Raw genomic sequence first — 17,216 nt, forward strand, 5'->3', positions numbered from 1 at the left:
TTGCTTTTCTATAAATACCTGCAAGTATTGAGTGGTGCTTGAATGTGATCCCACTGTGCTAATTTTCTCCCGGTTTCTGGGGCTTTGATGAAAGCAGCTTACCCAGGGCCCTTGCTAGAACTTACCTTTATGTGTTCCTCTGATGAGGTAGGCAGGTTGCACCTTCCTTTGATGGATGCGGAAACACAGAGGGAGTTCTGTATGAGATGTTGGGTACACAGGAGGGGCATAATTGTTATTTGTTGAATAAATGAATGCGTGGCTAAATGAAATAACAGGAGAAAGTGCCACTTTAAAAGGAAACTATTGAGATAAACAAGTGTTTGGACTGACTCTGCTTTGGATAGCCAGTTATTTCATATTCCAGTGTATAGTCACTGGGGACTTCATGGGTGAGCGAGGGCCTGCGTGTTTAAGCTTTCTGTACCTTGCACTTATTAGGGGCTCTCTGAGGCCTCCTCAGAGCCTCCACACACACCGTGTCCCCAATTGTAATACCCTGTCCCCTCCCTGTTTATTCAGCTACTTCTCCATTCTCTCAAAATTTGATTTCAAGTTTGCCTCCTGCCAGAGGCCTTCCCACATCAGCCCACCCACCCCCACCTGCTGGTTCACAACACTGTGTTTGCTCCCACACTCCTCGGTGTCTTTCTGTACAACCGTGGACTCATACATTTATATTGTATCTATAACGAGAGTCCTGGTTGTGCCCTCCCGCCCCAGTAAGCCACAAGCCATCTGAGGACAGAGGTTTCTGTAAAAGGGGCCCAGAGCTAAGAGCTGGCCCAGCACCCATGAGGCTCCTGGGTGGCCTCACAATATGACACTGCAGACCATCCTACCGTTAGGACTATACAAAGCTAGATGGGAAGCAAGGGCCATCTCTGTACTTGGGGCCTCTCCATCCAGCCAGGAACCAGACCACCCAAACCCAGGGTGGTACGGGATACCATAGAGACATTGACTCAGTCCATGGGAGCCTTGATTATTGCCGGGCCTGGCTAGTGCTGGGCACAAGGCCCCCTGATTAGTTACAGTGAATTTCAGCATTAAGCATTTAAGCAGTTTATGGTGAAGTGGCGATAGGAGTAACCCCTTTACTGACATCAGAAGCTTGGATTCGGTTCCTGGACCTGCTACTAACCAGCCAGTTAAAGGTGAACAAATCATTGAGTGTTTCCAGCCCTTGACTGGATTGCATCGACAGCATTAAGACGCGGTGATTCAGTGAATGTTCAGGATTCCAGAATGTCAGATCGGAGACTTTCTGAATACAGGTGTGGCTCAATGAGAAGCTTTCATAATCCCTCTTTACCTGCTTACTCTGCTTATCCCTACTTACCACCGGGACGTCAGACTCAGTTATCCCTGGCCAAAGCACAGGGTCCTTAGCAGTGGGTGAGACATGGTGGGAGTCTGAGGAACTTAAAAGGTGGCTAAGTAAAGAGGGAGAGTTTATCTCATGACCCCTTAGGGGCAGTTCTAGGACCAGAGTGGTAGGGGTACAGGGAGGCAGCTTTAAGCTTGGTTTAGTGTATAGAAAATGCCTCTAGTAGACAGAGCTCTCCAGCATTTAAACACATTTGACCAGTAAGCAGGGAGCTCTCCGTCACTGGAGGTATTCAGAGGCTGAATGAGCATTTTAAAATATTATAGAAAAATCAATCTCCTAATGGTCTTTTGTGAGATCTGAATATTTGTAACATAATTTCCTTAAGTATATACAAATGGAGAATCATAGGGCTACTTTATTTTATTTAAAAAAAAAATCCAAGGTCCTCATTGTAAAAACAGAGAGAACAAGAGAGTATGGGATAATGGGGACACGGAATAAGTTGGGTTTCAGCATCTATTTACAGAATAGTTATATTTCTTGAAAATTTAGGCAAAAATGGAAATGTTACAATGTGCATCTTGTTTCCAGAGAACTAGGGAAGATCTCTATTGGAACGGACCCCAAACTGTGTCCACCCCTGTTATGAATACTTTTTGTAAATGGAAAATCTCTTGTAACACCAGTATTCGCTCCTTAGTTCTCGTTCTTGCGGGTATGTACACAGAGATCACTGAAAGAGTGGTCCCTTGGTGTGCATCTGGGAAGAGATCACCCAGGGGAGAGAAGGATGGCAACCAAGGCTCCTGATGTAGGGGAAGCAGCATCAGTTCATGTGTGCTGGGGGGTAAGGAGTTTCTCCTCAGACTTAAGAAGCCTAGGAGCTATAAAAGTAGGAAGAATGGAAGTTCCTTTGAGAAGACTTTACTCAGCTTCTTGCCCTGAGAAATGGTTTGATTTTGAATAGATAGCTTCTCACTATGGGTGATGTATTGGCATAAAGATTACAATTAAGAATTTATTGCCCATATGAGGTGGGGCACCAGGAAGGCAGGTTGGCCCGTCTCCCCTTAATGGTGACCTACGTTTTGTTAAATGCTTGAAATTTTACCTCCAGAACTTTCATGTGTTTGCTGGTTTAAGTTCATGATGCTCATTGAATATCTAACTCTTCTTTTATTTAAAAAGAACGAACGAACGAAAGAAAGAAAGAAAGAAAGAAAGAGAAAGGAAGGAAGAAAGAAAGAAGGAAAGAAAAGAAGAGAAAAGAAAAGAAAAAGAAGAAAAGAAAAGAAAGACCAATCCTTATAGAAAGATGAAATCCTAAGCATTTCTTGAATTTCCTCATGCTCAGAGGACCAACAGTTAGGTTTGTAGGTAGGTCCCTAAATTTGTACACACTTCTAAAAAGGTGTCTGAAGGTCAAAAGAGTGAAAGTTTGAATAACTGAGTTAATGTTGTAATGGGAGATTACATTCCAGAGAGCTAAAATATTTACTGTTGCACCAAAAAGAATAAAATACCTAGGAATAAACTTAACCAAGGAAATGAAAGCTCTGTACTCTGAACACTGTAAACACTGATGAGAGAAATTGAACACAACACAAACAAACGGAAAGATATTCCATGCTCGTGGATTGGAAGAATTAATATGGTTAAAATGTCCACACTACCGGGGCACCTGGGTGGCTCAGTTGGTTGAGAGTCTGACTTCCACTCAGATCATGATCTTGAGGTTCATGAGTTCGAGCCCTGTGTCGGGCTCTGTGCTGACAGCTCAGAGCCTGGAGTCTGCTTCAGATTCTCTGTATCCCTCCCTCTCTGCCCCTCCCTGATTTGTCTCTGTCTCTCTCTTTCTCTCAAAAATAAATAAACATTAAAAAAAAAAAATGTCCACACTACCCAAAGTAATCTGCAGGTTAAGTGCAATCTCTATCAGATACCAACAGCATTTTTCACAGAACCAGAACAAATAATCCTAAAATTTGTGTGAAACCACAGCAGACCCTGAGTAGCCAAAGCAATCTAGAGAAAGAACAACAAAGCTGGAGGTATCACAATCCCAGATTTCAAGATATATTACAAAGCTGTAGTAATCAAAACAATATGGTACTGGCACAAAAACAGACACGTAAATCAACGGAACAGAATAGAGAGCCCTTACATAAACTCACATTTTTATGGCCAACTAATCTATGACAAAGGTCGTGGGGGAAAGAGTCTTTTCAATAAATGATATTGGGAAAACCGGACAGCTACATGCAGAAGAAACTTGACCCCTTTCTTACACCATACACAAAAATAAACTCCAAATGGATTACAGACCTAAATGTTGAGACCTAAAGCCATAAAACTCTTAGAAAAACGCATAGGCAGTAATTTTTTTTTGACATGGGCTGTAGCAGCATTTTTCTAGATATGTCAGAGAACAAACATATGTTATAAAAATGCTCTCATTGTGTCTCGGTGTTTAGATACCATCGTTGGTCCTATTTCCAGCATCCTTCCCCACTTGGTCATTTGGGCAGCCCGCCGACCTGTTTACAGGCTGGGAGGGTCCAGCCGAGGCTAACCAGGGGCCTTTGCAGCCCCCTGAGGACCCTTTGCTGATTTGCTGTATTAGAATCTATTCTCCGAAGTAGAAAAGATGTATCTTATCACAAAGGCCAATATTCTCATTTTTTTCTTACTATTATTTTTATTTAACCAAAAAAGGCAGGAAGCAATAAAATATTAAAATAATTGCAAAATCACTTTCATTAGACTCTTAAGTCCTATGGAGGCAGAGACCATGTCTGTTTTGGTCTCTGCTCTACCTTCATGGCCTCATACGGTGCCAGGGTCTGGGCATACTTAGGAAATGTTTGTTGCGTGAATTAGTGAGTGGCTGCTGTCCAGGTAAATACGGCGAAGGCGTGAAGGTGGCACAGTGGCTTGGCAGACAGAGGACACCACTGTGGAACGCGATTGCCGGCTGATGGCCAGCGTCCATGTGTGTTGTCGGGACGCGAGATGAATGGAAGCCGAGAACTGCCTGTCATAGGTGGGTTTGGGGTCAGCAGGGTTGTCGGCCAAGCAGCTGGAGTCTGTAAGGCAGACTTCACCTGCCTAATTACAGATGTCCGTCTAGCCACTGGACCTCTCCCTGGCTGTAATTATGGCCTTTGTAGCCACTATACTGCCAGGCCCGCTAGAAACACCTAGCTTGGACTGCAGAAGGACCTATTTTGTTTTTATTTTTAATTTTTTAAAACATATATCAAACCAGGGTACTTTCGACTGAGCATTTCCTTCCATGCTGCCTGAGGCCCTCACCAGGCTTTCTTGCCTTAGAAAATGAAAAATGATAATTTCTTGGTTTGACTGGAGGCAAAAATACCCTCTTGTGATCTGTTTCCCTTGAATCAATCTGTCCTTTGAGACAGATTTAAATTTAAATTTTTTTTTTTTTCAACATTTTATTTTATTTTTGGGACAGAGAGAGACAGAGCATGAACCGGGGAGGGGAAGAGAGAGAGGGAGACACAGAATCGGAAACAGGCTCCAGGCTCCGAGCCATCAGCCCAGAGCCTGACGCGGGGCTCGAACTCACGGACTGCGAGATCGTGACCTGGCTGAAGTCGGACGCTCAACCGACTGCGCCACCCAGGCGCCCCGAGACAGATTTAAATTTAAATCAGCCTTACTCTCTGTCTCCCTTACTCTCTTCCCACTATTTTTATTCGGAAATTATATCATATTATATATCATGGGTCATATGTACCTATGATCCAGATAGAGAAAAAGAACATTTCTGGTGCCTTTGTAGCCCTCTGTGGCCCTTTGCCGATCTTGTCTTCACCCTTTATCCCCAAAGGTAACTATTGTCCTGAATTGTGTGTGTTGTTTCCTACGTGTGTTTTCTTAAATAATACATTGTTTTGTTTTTACCAACTTAAAAAAAATTTTTTTTAAAATTTTTATTTATTTTTGAGACAGAGAGACAGAGCCTGAGCAGGGGAGGGGTAGAGAGAGAGGGAGACACAGAATCTGAAGCAGGCTCCAGGTTCTGAGCTATCAGCACAGAGCCTGACATGGGGCTCAAACTCATGAGCCATGAGATCATGACCCCAGCTGAAGCCAGACACTCAACTGACTGAGCCACCCAGGTGCCCCTGTTTTTACCTACTTTTTAAAGTTTCTTTAAGTGGTATCATCCTATATAAATTCTTTTGTGGTTCATGCACTGTTATGCTTTTGAAATTCATCCATATTGATGTGGGTGGCTGTAGTTCATTCATTTTTATTCCATTATAGTAATATATTAAAGTTCATTTATCTGTCCTATTCAGGATATCTGGGTTGTTTTAAAGTTTTTGCTATCAGGGATAATACTGTGTTCTGGGGCATACTAGCTTCTATAACTTCTTTAAGTTATTTAGGTGTGGAAATGATGGCTCAATATTTTTGTGTATGTTCAACTTCACTAGGTAATGATAAATTGGTTTCCAAAGTATCATCCAGTTGCTGCTGCCACCAGATATGTTTGCAATTTCCAATCACTTTATAGCTTCATAGTTGGTATTATCAGACTTTTACATTTCTGCTAGTATGGTGGGTAATGCATCATTGGAGTTTTAATTTGTATTTCTCTACTAGTGACATTGAGAATCTTTTCATGTATCTACAGGTTTTTGATCACTCATGAAAGATAGCTGTTCATTACTTTTTACACTTTTACATAGCTTTTTTCTAGGTCTTATAGCTTCAGAGGCAGTTATATTTGTCGCAAATATCTTCCCCTAATGTTTATACGAGGCTGATATTTACATTCTCTCCGTGGTCATCTGATAAATAGAGATCCCAGGCGTGAAACGTGTGGATCTTGAACACGTCATTTCACACGGTTGGGCTTCTGTTTCTGCTCAATCAAGTGAGCATACTGACGGATTCCCACCCTACTCACTAACAGAGAGTGATGGCGGGAGGAGTTTTTATGCATGAAAACCCACTTTGAAAGTAAAGCACCATACACATATATCATACTGCCTTCATTTCTATACCATAACATCTTCTCTGGAAATCTTTTTTGTTGTTGAGTTGCTTTTTTAAATTGCAGTGGGTGCCTTTTGAAATTATTATTGACATTTTGTTCACTTATTATCTAGTTGCTTTTCTAGTATATAGGCTGCAGAGGGCAAGTATTATCTTGCTGGGTTGTCATTGCATTCCTGGCAATCTGGATTGGTGCCTGGCACAGAGTAGGTACTCAAAAATGTTTGTGCAGTGAGTTTGAGCCAGTGGTATTTGTAGCAGTCAGGGTACCATAGCGGTGCGATCGTCCCAACACTGTATTTAGGATTTGTTCCCTGTTCAGATAACTTTCCAACTTGTGTAGGGCATTGTTCAGTGTATTCTCCAGCCTTCTTCTTTCCAGGGAGGGTAGGTGGAGCCAAAGGAAGGGAATTGCACCCTTGGGAGCCGAGAGCTCAGTTTTTAGATTTGTAGCTCCAGCCCCTGGTGGGCTGGCACTCCTCTGAGGGCAGATTGCTAGGGTGAGACCAGAGTTTCCCAGGCTTTTTTCTCTGCCCTTCTGCATGGTTGCCGTCAAGTTCGCCGCTTTTTCAAACCCAGTTGGCTTTTGCTTTGTTGCTATAGAAACCAGAGCTGGTAGTTTGGGGGAAATGTGTGTGCATGTGAATGCTGGGGGAGGGGTGTCGTGGAAGTGGCAGAGCTCCAGAGCTGGGTGGTGGCCAAGGACACGGGGTGAGGACACCGCAGACCTCTCTATGAAGGCCCTGCTTGCTTTGGAGGGCGCTCTCCTCAGAGAGCTTGTGATTTCGAATGGTGCACGCTTGGGGGACAGGCATCCCTTTGTAGGTCTGCAGGGCTCTCCTGGCGCTGTTCCAGCCATTCCGTGGAACATCTGGAAAGCTTTGGCCCCTCCTGGTGCCAAAGCCGCTGAGCCCTGGAGACGGAGATCAATGACCTCTTCTTGGCTGCTCCTTAACCCGTGTCCCAGACAAGTGCTTTTCTGGGAACCAGTGAGTAACACGAATCTTTGAAGCCAAGGCTTGTGTGCTGTGGCAGTGACTTTCACTTTTGATCAAAGGGTGGGGGCAGAGAAAGGGTCTGGGTGGGGGAAGCAGTGAGAATTTGGCTTTTCAGGAAATCAGAACCCAAGTGGGAAGCACTGCTTCCTACTCCCTGGTTTTCCGGCTGGGAAATCAGCAAGCTGAGCTATTGCCTGATGTTAATGTTCCTTCGTGCTGGGGCTGGTATGAGGGATGGGGGTGGGTTTGAGGCTAGAGACTAATTTGGTTCTTCCCTACAGGCAATCCTTGCAACCCCTGGGAGAGAATTCTAAAAAAGCGCAGGGTGATTTTTTTATGCACATAATTTAATCACACACTGGGTTGTGCTGAAGACAGTGAAAAGAATTTATGATGTGTACTAGATTGGGGTAAATATGCCATGTAATTACCTGTTCTGCAGTGATGTTTTTATAACTCACGTGTTAGAATGCACATTTAATATTTATCATAAAATATATATGTGCATACAATAGAAAAAATATAGAAAGAATAGAAATGCGCTTAACTCATCCCTCAATAAAGGGCCTCCTCCTCGTTGGGGTCAGGAGCTCAGGATCAGTTTACTTTCAGTGTCATTAAAATAAAAGCTGTTTTATTTGACCTCTTTCGTAAAACATGGTAAGTGCTCAGTAAGTGCCATTTGAGCTGGTGGTAGGAATGTACCTGAAGTTACCCCTGACCCAGAAATTCTGCTTCAGGATTATCCCACTGGCAAAGACAAATCGCAGGATTTGAAATAGCAAAATACTGGAAACAAGAAAAATCCTACAGCTGAGGGGAATTTCGTACCTCCCTATAATGGAATAAGCAACCATTACAAGTTTTTAGGCTGATTTTTATATATTAACGGGGAGAGATGTTCAAAACAAATGGTTGAGTAAAGTAAGTTGAAACAGTAGATATGGTATGATCCCATTCGTGCAAAAAGAAACGCACACGCATATGCACACTAGACCTGTGCACACACACAGAATTTTACCTCTGCAGAGTTGGAATCAGAGCAAAGGACTTTTGCCTGCCCCCATGTCATTTTAGCTCATTGACATTGAGCTCATTGGCCTTGTTTCTGAAGCCCCACAGAACTCTCTGATTGCACAGCTTAGCAATCCGTTAGGCCTCTCTTAGGTTGTTTTCTGCCTTGTTTCACAGTTATCACTGCTCTTCAACCAGACTGTCCGGAGAGAAGATGACACTGTACGAGAAGGCCTCAAGGTGCAGCCTGAGGGGCAAAGATCTCTTGCCTGGCCCTTTGGGCTGTCTGTGGCTCCTGGAGCTGGACTTGAGTCATGGCCTCTGTGACCCATTCTCAAGGGCTGCTGGGCTGGGAAACGTATATTGCCTTGTTCCCCTACAGGTGATAGGACTAAGGGCTCAATACCCAGGGCTTTGCTTGCTGCTAGGACTCAGGGCAGGCAGCCAATTACTAAAGTCAGCTCTGTTCCAACCCCCAAGGCTTGTGCTTGTGCGTGCTCGTGCACGTACACGCGCACACACGTGCATTCACAATCACCTGTGTGGTGTGCCCCTGGGCTCTAAGCTCTGCCGATGCTGTGTCCTCCGCAAGCTCCACAGAAGCGACATTCGTGCTGGAAACTCAGGTACCCTCCCACCCCGCCCCAGGTCAGAGCGTGATGGCTGAGAACAGTTTTGCAAAGAGCAGCCTTCCTGTTCTCTGTTCCACTCCCTGGTGCCTGGAGGCACCACTGCCCCCTCCTGCAACCTGCTGGGGCTCTGCTGGAGGAGAAGGCAGAAGTTGGGGGCAGTATGTGTGGTTTGAGGAGCTGTGAGGTTGTGGGAGAGGGCGGCCGGACCTGCATTTTGTCCCGTTAATGTGTGTTTGGGGTTCTTGAAAGGTGGGTGTGTAGAATTAGGTTCCCCATTTCCTGACATCTCGTTAGCATTCAGCCTAGACCCTATGGCTACTTTGTTTGGAAGAACTTGACTCTTCAGGAAAATGGAGGGTCTTAAGGCCACCCACTGTATATATAACTCCTATACAACATGGCCCTTGGTACTTCCCACATAAAGATAGGAAAACTCACCTGCGTCCTCAGGGGCTTAAAGTTTAGTCCTGGAGACAGCCTGGTCTGCAAACACAATCCCAGGGAAACTAATACTTGCAAAGGCCTGAAGCCTTCTCCATTATGAATCTTCACAGGCTGTAGTGGTTTCTGGCCTCCCTTCCTCATCTGTTAAGTGCTCACTGGCCAACTCTGGGGATGCAGAGGTGAGTCACACGACTCTACTGGCAAGGAGCTCATGCTTTTAGTTGTGGGAACAGGCATTACAACAGTCAGTGCCATAGTGTCATGGATTTCAGACTTCTTCCTGTTCAGGATTCATTGAGGCTTCAAGGACAGGCTGGCCAACCCTACCCGGCTTGGAATAGAGGCTTGGAGGCAGAGATGGGCTTTTCCTGGTCAGGAGGGTAGAAATGGTCACAGATGGCAGGCTGTGGCTGTGTGGGAGATGGGCCCTAAAGGGTGGGCGGTAAAGCTGAGACTGGTGTGCCTGGCCGTCCTGGGGCTGTGAGGAAGGCAGGGTTCTTGCATCCTGGTATGTAGGAGATGGGCCAGTGGAAAGGCTGAGATTGACTCTGTCACTGGCCCACCTAGACTAGCCCCTCACTGTTCCGGATTTCCGTTTCCTTACTCGTATGTAGACGGCAGCAGTAAAACCGGCCTTCCTGCACCCACTTTTTCAGTGGAATATGAATCTCTGATTGTTTAGCTGGTGAGAGAATAAGCTAGGATTTGGCAGGGGACTGAATGGTTCTCCCCCGGAGAGAGCTGCATCCTCTTCTCTCTGCCTGGTTTCTGTACCAGAATAGGCGTCCTCAGCATCAGACCCACTGGCCTAGGAGCCTTGACTCCTCTGACGCTGTGTGCAAAATTTTCTGTATATTCTGGATACGTGTTTTAAGGGCAGGTCTTTGCTCCAGTTCTCAGAAGAATTCAAGACCTCAAAAAGCTTAACAGTAACCGCTCCAGAGAATGGTGCTGGGTCCTCCCATGCCACCCCAGAGGGACTTTTCTTCTTGTTTCCCTCTCCCGCCTCCCCATTTTAGGAATGAACTATGTGACACAATACACTGTCCTAAGCAATTCTTTTTCTGCTTGAAAGAAATTTAAAACATTGTAATAGAACTATTTCTAAAATGTAAACTTGGGTGCCTTCTTGAGGAGAATGTATGGAACATAACCGACATGTTTAATATCTTGGATGCTTTTATGAACATCAGTTATTGGCCTGTGCTTTCCTAAGGATCCCAGGTTGCTTTGTTTTTAATTCTCCTTGTTTTCCTATGTCATGAGTTAAAAAGAGATATCTTAATTTATGTATAATTGTTTGCATAGGAGCCCAAGGATGGCTTCAGCTTCTCTTTTGAAGCAAAGTGTTGTTTTATAATCAGTACTTGCTGCTTGGGCAATACAGTCACGTTCTAGACTCCAGAGCAGTGGGTCTTGAACTAGAACGTGCATCAGCATCACCAGGAGGGCTGGTGAAAGTACAAATACAGATCGCTCTGCCTGACCCCCAGTGTTTCTGATTCTGTAGGCTTGGGATGAGGCTCCAGAACTTATACTGTTAACAAGCTTGGAGCCCAAGGGTCCTGGTCAGGGGACCACACTCTGAGAACCACTGCTTCGGAGTAGTACTCCTTAAACTTCAGTGTGCATGTCAGTCACCTGGGGAAGCTTGTTAAAATGTAAATTCTGATTCAGAAGGTCTGGGGTGGGTCCGAGATTCTGCTGTTTTTAACCAGCTTCCAGGTGAGGCTGGTCTGTGGAAGGTGCTTTATATAGAAAGACTTTTAAGCAGTGCTTCTGAATTCAGACTGCACATTAGAATCACATGAGGAGCTTGTGGAAAAATGGGGACGGAGCAAGAGGAGGAGGGAAAGATAAAGTTATCTCCCCAAACCCAGATCTCTGGGAGTGTTGTCTGGGCTCCCCAGGCGATTGGATAAGCACTCAAGGCTAGAATCTGGTTGTCAAGATTGTGAAGTTGCTGAAAGTCCTCAAATTAAATGGAGTGTTACAGTTTTGAGTATTTGATGGACTAGTGATTGGTCTCCAACCGTGGTTTCACAGTTGAATCATCTGGAAAGCTTTAAAAGCTATTGATACATGGGTGAAATAATATGTTTGGGATTTGCTTTAAAACAACATGGTAGTATGTTAACTAACTGGAATATCAATAAAAACTTAAAAAAATAAATAACATGGTGGTGGGGAGAAATGGGTGAGGGTATTGATCTGGGCTATCCAATATGTAGCCCCCAGCCACCTGTGACTTTTTGAATTGAAACCAACTAAACATTTTTAAAAACTGAAAAAGTAGTTCCTCCATGACACCAGCCACATTTCAAGCGCTCATTAGTCACATGTGGCTAGCAGCTACCATATTGGGCAGCATAGATACGGAACATTTCCATCACGACAGAAAATACTTGGGCAGCACCGGTATGTGAAATGTGATTGGCCATGAGCTGATCATTGTTGAGGCTGAGTGATTGGGTACTTGGAGGTTCATTATTTCTTGTTTACTTTTATACATTTTTAATATTTTCTGTCCTGAAGCGTTTTTAAAAGATGCCCGGACATTGGGAGGGGGGCCCAATCCTCAGGGGCTTTTGGCAGCTCGCCAGGTGATCCCAAGGATCAGCCACCGGACTAATTGAACAGGTGGGCTTAGGCATAATGAGAGCCAGCTGTGTTCCTGACCCGCATGGCCTCGGCTCCATTGCTTGGCGCCTGCCTTTCCCCCTCCTCTGGTTAATGAGGGTGGAGATAGTTGTCCTGTTTTCCTCTCAGACGTGTAGCAAATCCAGAGAAAGAGAACTGAAAAGGCTTTGAAAACTGTTAAGCCCTGAATACACCTAAGAGGTTTGTTACTTTTCCTTGTTCCCTGTGTGGCCACAGTGAGGCCTTGGAGTAGGGTCACCAGATACCGCAAGAGGAGCCCCAGGTAAATTTCAAATGTAGCTAAAGTACAAGTAACTTTCTAATTGTTTAGCGTAAATATGTTCCATGCAAAGTTTGAGATATATACATACTAGGAAGCAATTGTTTGTATTTCATGTCTCCACCCCGTTGGGCACCTCTTTCCCTGCCACAGTGGGCGGAGGGCCTGAACTTTGGGTTTGTAGCCGCACATCCGTGGGGTTACCTCTGCTTGGGGGTTTTGTCTGTTAACTACCGCTACGATTTGAGATCAGGGTAACAGAGGGAGTTGGAGGGTTTGCTTTTAAAGTTCAACGAAGGGATGGCCATTTATTTCGATCTTCTTTGATTTCTTTCACCAGAGGTTTATAGTTTTCCTCCTATAGATCATGTACGTATTTTGTTAGCTTCATATCGGTTTATACCTGAGGGTTTTTGGGTTTTGTTTGTTGCTAATGTGTTTTTAATTTCAAATTCCAATCGTTCATGGCTAGGATATAGGAAAGCAATTGCTTGTATTAGGCAACCTTGCTCTAATTTCTAATTAGTTCTGGGGTTTCTTGTCAATTATTTGAGATCGACAGTTCCCAGAGGGTGGAGTTGGGGACAGGAAGGAGGAATGAGCATGTAGAGCACAGGGGATTTTTGGGGCAGTGAACTGTTTTGTATACAGTAATGATGGACACGTGTCATTATATATTTGTCCAAACCCGTAGAACATAATACAGAGTGGCCCCTAAAGGAAGCCGTGGATGCATCGGTTCATCCGTTCTAACAAATTTACCACAGTAAGACAAGATGTAAATAAGAGAGGAAACTGTGTTTCTGGGGGCAGGGGGTATTTTGGAACTTTGTACTTCCTGTTTAATTTTCCCATAAAACTAAAACTACTCTAAAAGCTATTTCAAAAATGATAGAGGGCCTTGGTGAAATGAAGATTCACAGAGTCGGCATCTAAATTGGGGTCTAATCTCAGCTGAGAGGCTGACCTGCCTCATTATTTGAAACGTGTGATGAACCTGAGTTTCTTCAGTTTCTTTCTTGGGGTTTAGGCTAAGCATGCTGTGTTGTTTTTTTTGTTTTTTTTTTTTTTCTCTCCCTGTCTTTGAAGACTTTAGTGGATTTACAGGTGCTAGCTTGTGTTTCTAGAATAAGAGAGAAAGAGATTCCAGTCATGGTTACAGCATTCATAAGGTAAAATGCCGCATTAGGACCCATGTCACAGGAGAGTGGCTAGGAGGGGGTGGAAGGAGTGGAAGCCTCCATTTCCCCATCTGAAAATGGGGATGGTAACTCTCTCCTCAGACTAAGTGAGGTAAATCACGTCAAGTGCTGGGCACAGTGTGAGCACTCAGTGATTACAAAGGCCCAGGATCTTTGAAGAGTAAACCCAGGGGACCAATGGCACTTAGGAAGAACAGGCTTCCCAGAAGACGGAGAGGGAATTCCCTGTCCCCAGTAGCATCTGGGCAAACAGTGGGCCTGGTTGTCTGGGACATTGTGGAAGGGACTTCTCAGAGAGTAGAGTGCCCCAAGGGCTTCCGGGTGCTTCTTGTCTTGAGATCCTCTGGGGTGTCCTGCTCCTCTCAGAGGGAATGCCATTGGATGTGGAATGAGACAGCAGACATCTCGTGAACCACAGATAGGGAAGAGACCCTCTCTGCCCCACCTCCTGCCCCTAAAGAGGAAGATCTCATTTGTAATGGTTCTGGCTTTGAGAGTATTTCATGACCTCCCTGATGAGGTCAAATGGAAGGTCCAGCAGGTTCACACATAAGCCTGTAGCTGGGGACCGAGATCGTTGTCTGAAGGTGCATTTGCATGGGTAAAGCCCTTTACCTGTTGGAGATTAAACGCTGTGAGACCCGTGGTTAGATAATCCAGCACTGAGGAAAAAATATAAATAATTGCTCTATTGCTTTGTATTTCTCTTGATGGAAATTAAAGCCTATTTTCTCAGCAGCAGGGTGATAAAAACATTTTCTGGGGAGTAGTTGGTGGTTCCCCCCTCCCCCACCCCAGTCCTTGACAGCAGGTGATTTAGAGGCATCTTTATAGGAGATTAAATGGAATTCAGGTAAACAGCTGAAGGGTTTACATGGGATTAGGTTTTTAGAGCCATCCTAGGGGGTATTTTCCTTTGCAGAGATGACGGTGCATAGCAGCAGCTTTGGAAGCTGGGGCATTTGTGAGGAGTGGACGTCTGTGCAGTCCCCTCTCAAGACAGTGCCCCAGTGATGGGGATGGGCCTTTATCACCCCTTGCTGGAATTGTCCCCTTAGGCCTGAGATGTTCGCTGTCTGGATCTGGTGACCAAGTGGAGACGGAGCGACCAGAGGACATTGGACCAGCTTGACCAGTGACCCATGGAACTCCTTCCCTTGTTCCACTGATGTGTTGAGCACCTACCTTGTGCCAGGCACTGTAGTGGACCCTGGAGCTGGACCGGGGACAAACCAAAAATCGCTGCCCTCGGGGCACTTACATTCTGGTGGGGGAGACAGACCACAAACAAGATGAAGTATTGTTACCTAAGTGTAACTGCTAAGGAGAAAACGTTAAGAAAGGGGGATATGAATTGTAGCGGGTGGCAGACCCTGAGATGTTAGGGGACCAGGGAGACCTTCAGGTACATTCCTGAAGGAAATCAGGGGATGCGCTCTGCAGAAATGGAAGAACATTCTGGTGGAGAGAACAGCAAGTGAAAGACTTTGCGTGTAAGGGAGCCTGTGTGACTGGAGCAGAGAGAATAAAGAGGCGAAGGGTAAAAAGCAAGGTCAGAGGGCAGCAGGGAGCCAGCTTACACAGGGCTTTGCTCTGAAGGAAGGGGGCAGGGGGAGCCTGGAAGGTTCTGAGCAGAGGAGAGGTGACCTGGGTTTTAACAGGATCCTTCTGGCTACTGTGCACGAGTGGACAGCAGAGGAGCAAAGGCAGAACCAGAGACCTATTAGGAGGCACTGCCATGAGTCAGGCCAGCCGTAGAATGGTGTAGCCTGGATCAGGGTGGTGGGGATAAGGAGTTGCATTTGGGATACATGTGAACATGTAAGTTGAAAATTTTTTTTGTATGTTGGAAGTTGCAAGATAAAAGGAGAAATCAAGGATGATTCCAAGATTTTTGGTCTGAGCAATTGCGTGGATGGAGTTGGCCATTAACTGATACGGGAGAGACCAAGAGGGGTGGGGGTGGGGTGGATTTTGGAGCTCTGCCTCAGTCATGTTTAGTTCGAGATGTCTGGGAGATCTTGAGGGTAGGCATCAAGTAGGCCACAGGATGTATGGCTCTGGTGTTCAGGGGAGAGGTCCAGGCTGGAGATGGGAACTGAGGAATCATGAGCAGGCAGGCAGTCTATGGAGCTGTAAGTCTGGAGAGCATGACACCTGGGAGCTGGAAGGGTCCTTGGTGGCTGCCTGGTTCAAACTTGTCATCTTTTTTTTTTTTTTTTAATATTTATTTATTTTTGGGAGAGTACAGCAGGGGAGGGGCAGAGAGTGGGGAGGACAGATTATCCGAAGCGGGCTCTACACTGACAGTAGCGAGCCTGATGCAGGGCTTGAACTCCAGAACCACGAGATCATGACCTGAGCCAAAGTTGGACGCTCAACTGACTGAGCCACCCAGGTGCCCCCAAACTTGTCATCTTCTGAAGGGAAACTCAGTGACACAGGAGTGTAAAAGGTTATACCCAGTGTTATACCTGGAGTTAGTTGGAAAATCTGGACTAGAATCCGGGTCTACTAAGACCCCCCACATTGTAAGTCTTTGAGTCTTAACCCTCCCCCTGTATAAAACGGGGTGACCATCTCCTCGTCATAGCTTGTTGGGAGTGTTATGTGAAATAGTGGTGTAGGGTACCTGGGGAGAGGAGCTGGCACTGTCCCTAGTTCTGTCAAAAATCTGTCAACCAAAGTTCTCTCAAATCACACCAGGTAGGGAGCTTCCTACTTAGGACTCCAGCCTTGCCCCACCTTCTATCTTTCAAGCTCTTCCTTCTGGGTGGGACCTTCAGGGTGATTCCTTCTCTTGAGGTCTCTCCCTTCCCTGCGTTGTCTGCTCATAGGATTATGTGGTGAGCCTGCTGGATCCCAAGTTGCTGGATGGGCTGCCTTGTAGGGCTTTCATGGAATGACAGGGGGCTCCATTCCAGCTGGGGTGGGGGAGGGGTGGCTTCTGTGATTGCTTTGCCCTGAACTGGTACCTGTCCTCCCACCTGCCATCTTCAAGACTGAATGAGGGAGGAGGCTTCTCAGCCTACAGACGGCTGCCAGCTCTCAACCACGTCCTCCCCACAGTTGGGCTGAGCCATGTGGAGCTCTTTTTCCAATGTGTCCCTTGCCTCTGAGCCAGTTGCCAATTGCCACTCTTTCAGGGGGCCCCCTCTCTTTCCTTCTTACTGTCTGATAAGGGTTGTTGGAAGAGTCGCATTGGGCAGAGCATGGCCATGAGATGTGTCAAATACCTAGCTAAGGTGTCCCGCTTATTTCATTAAAGTGTCACGTAAGTAACCCTTGCTGTTGGGGTCTACATTCCTGGTGATGAAATGCGGCTGTAGCTTGGTCCAACAAACTGCATTCCACAGTTTACAGAGAGAGAGGATTCCTGCTTTCTGCTCACTGCTGGCCCTGGATCTCACAGATTTCAGAATATGCCACCGAACAGATGGCAACTGGGAATATTGGGGAATTAAATGCCTCATTCTGTTTGTCTGTTTCTTATTTTAATTTGGGGGTAAAGCTTATGTCTATAAGCTTGTTTCAAGCAGGTGAGTGTATCCTGTATTATTTTGGTAGGAAGAAATATCTATATCCATATATAGATAGATATAAATATAGATATATGAATTAGTTATGAAATATATGTAT

General features: G+C 45.5%; 1 protein-coding gene across 6 annotated transcripts in view; it reads left to right on the forward strand.

Moving 5' to 3' along the window:
• Window positions 1–17,216, forward strand: part of PRKCE (protein kinase C epsilon) — a 498,780-nt gene that overhangs the window by 195,705 nt on the left and 285,859 nt on the right. Inside the window, exon 1 of one of the 6 annotated variants that reach the window (XM_047852660.1) lies at window positions 1,456–2,710. The exons of the other annotated variants lie outside the window; for them this stretch is intronic. Within the exon in view, the coding sequence (XP_047708616.1) occupies window positions 2,680–2,710 (31 nt within the window). The 5' untranslated portion in view covers window positions 1,456–2,679. Of the gene's footprint in view, window positions 1–1,455; window positions 2,711–17,216 lie in introns of those variants that run through there. 6 annotated transcript variants of the gene reach the window in all.

The sequence above is a fragment of the Prionailurus viverrinus genome, chromosome A3 (assembly GCF_022837055.1).
Source record: "Prionailurus viverrinus isolate Anna chromosome A3, UM_Priviv_1.0, whole genome shotgun sequence".
Lineage (NCBI taxonomy): Eukaryota > Metazoa > Chordata > Mammalia > Carnivora > Felidae > Prionailurus > Prionailurus viverrinus.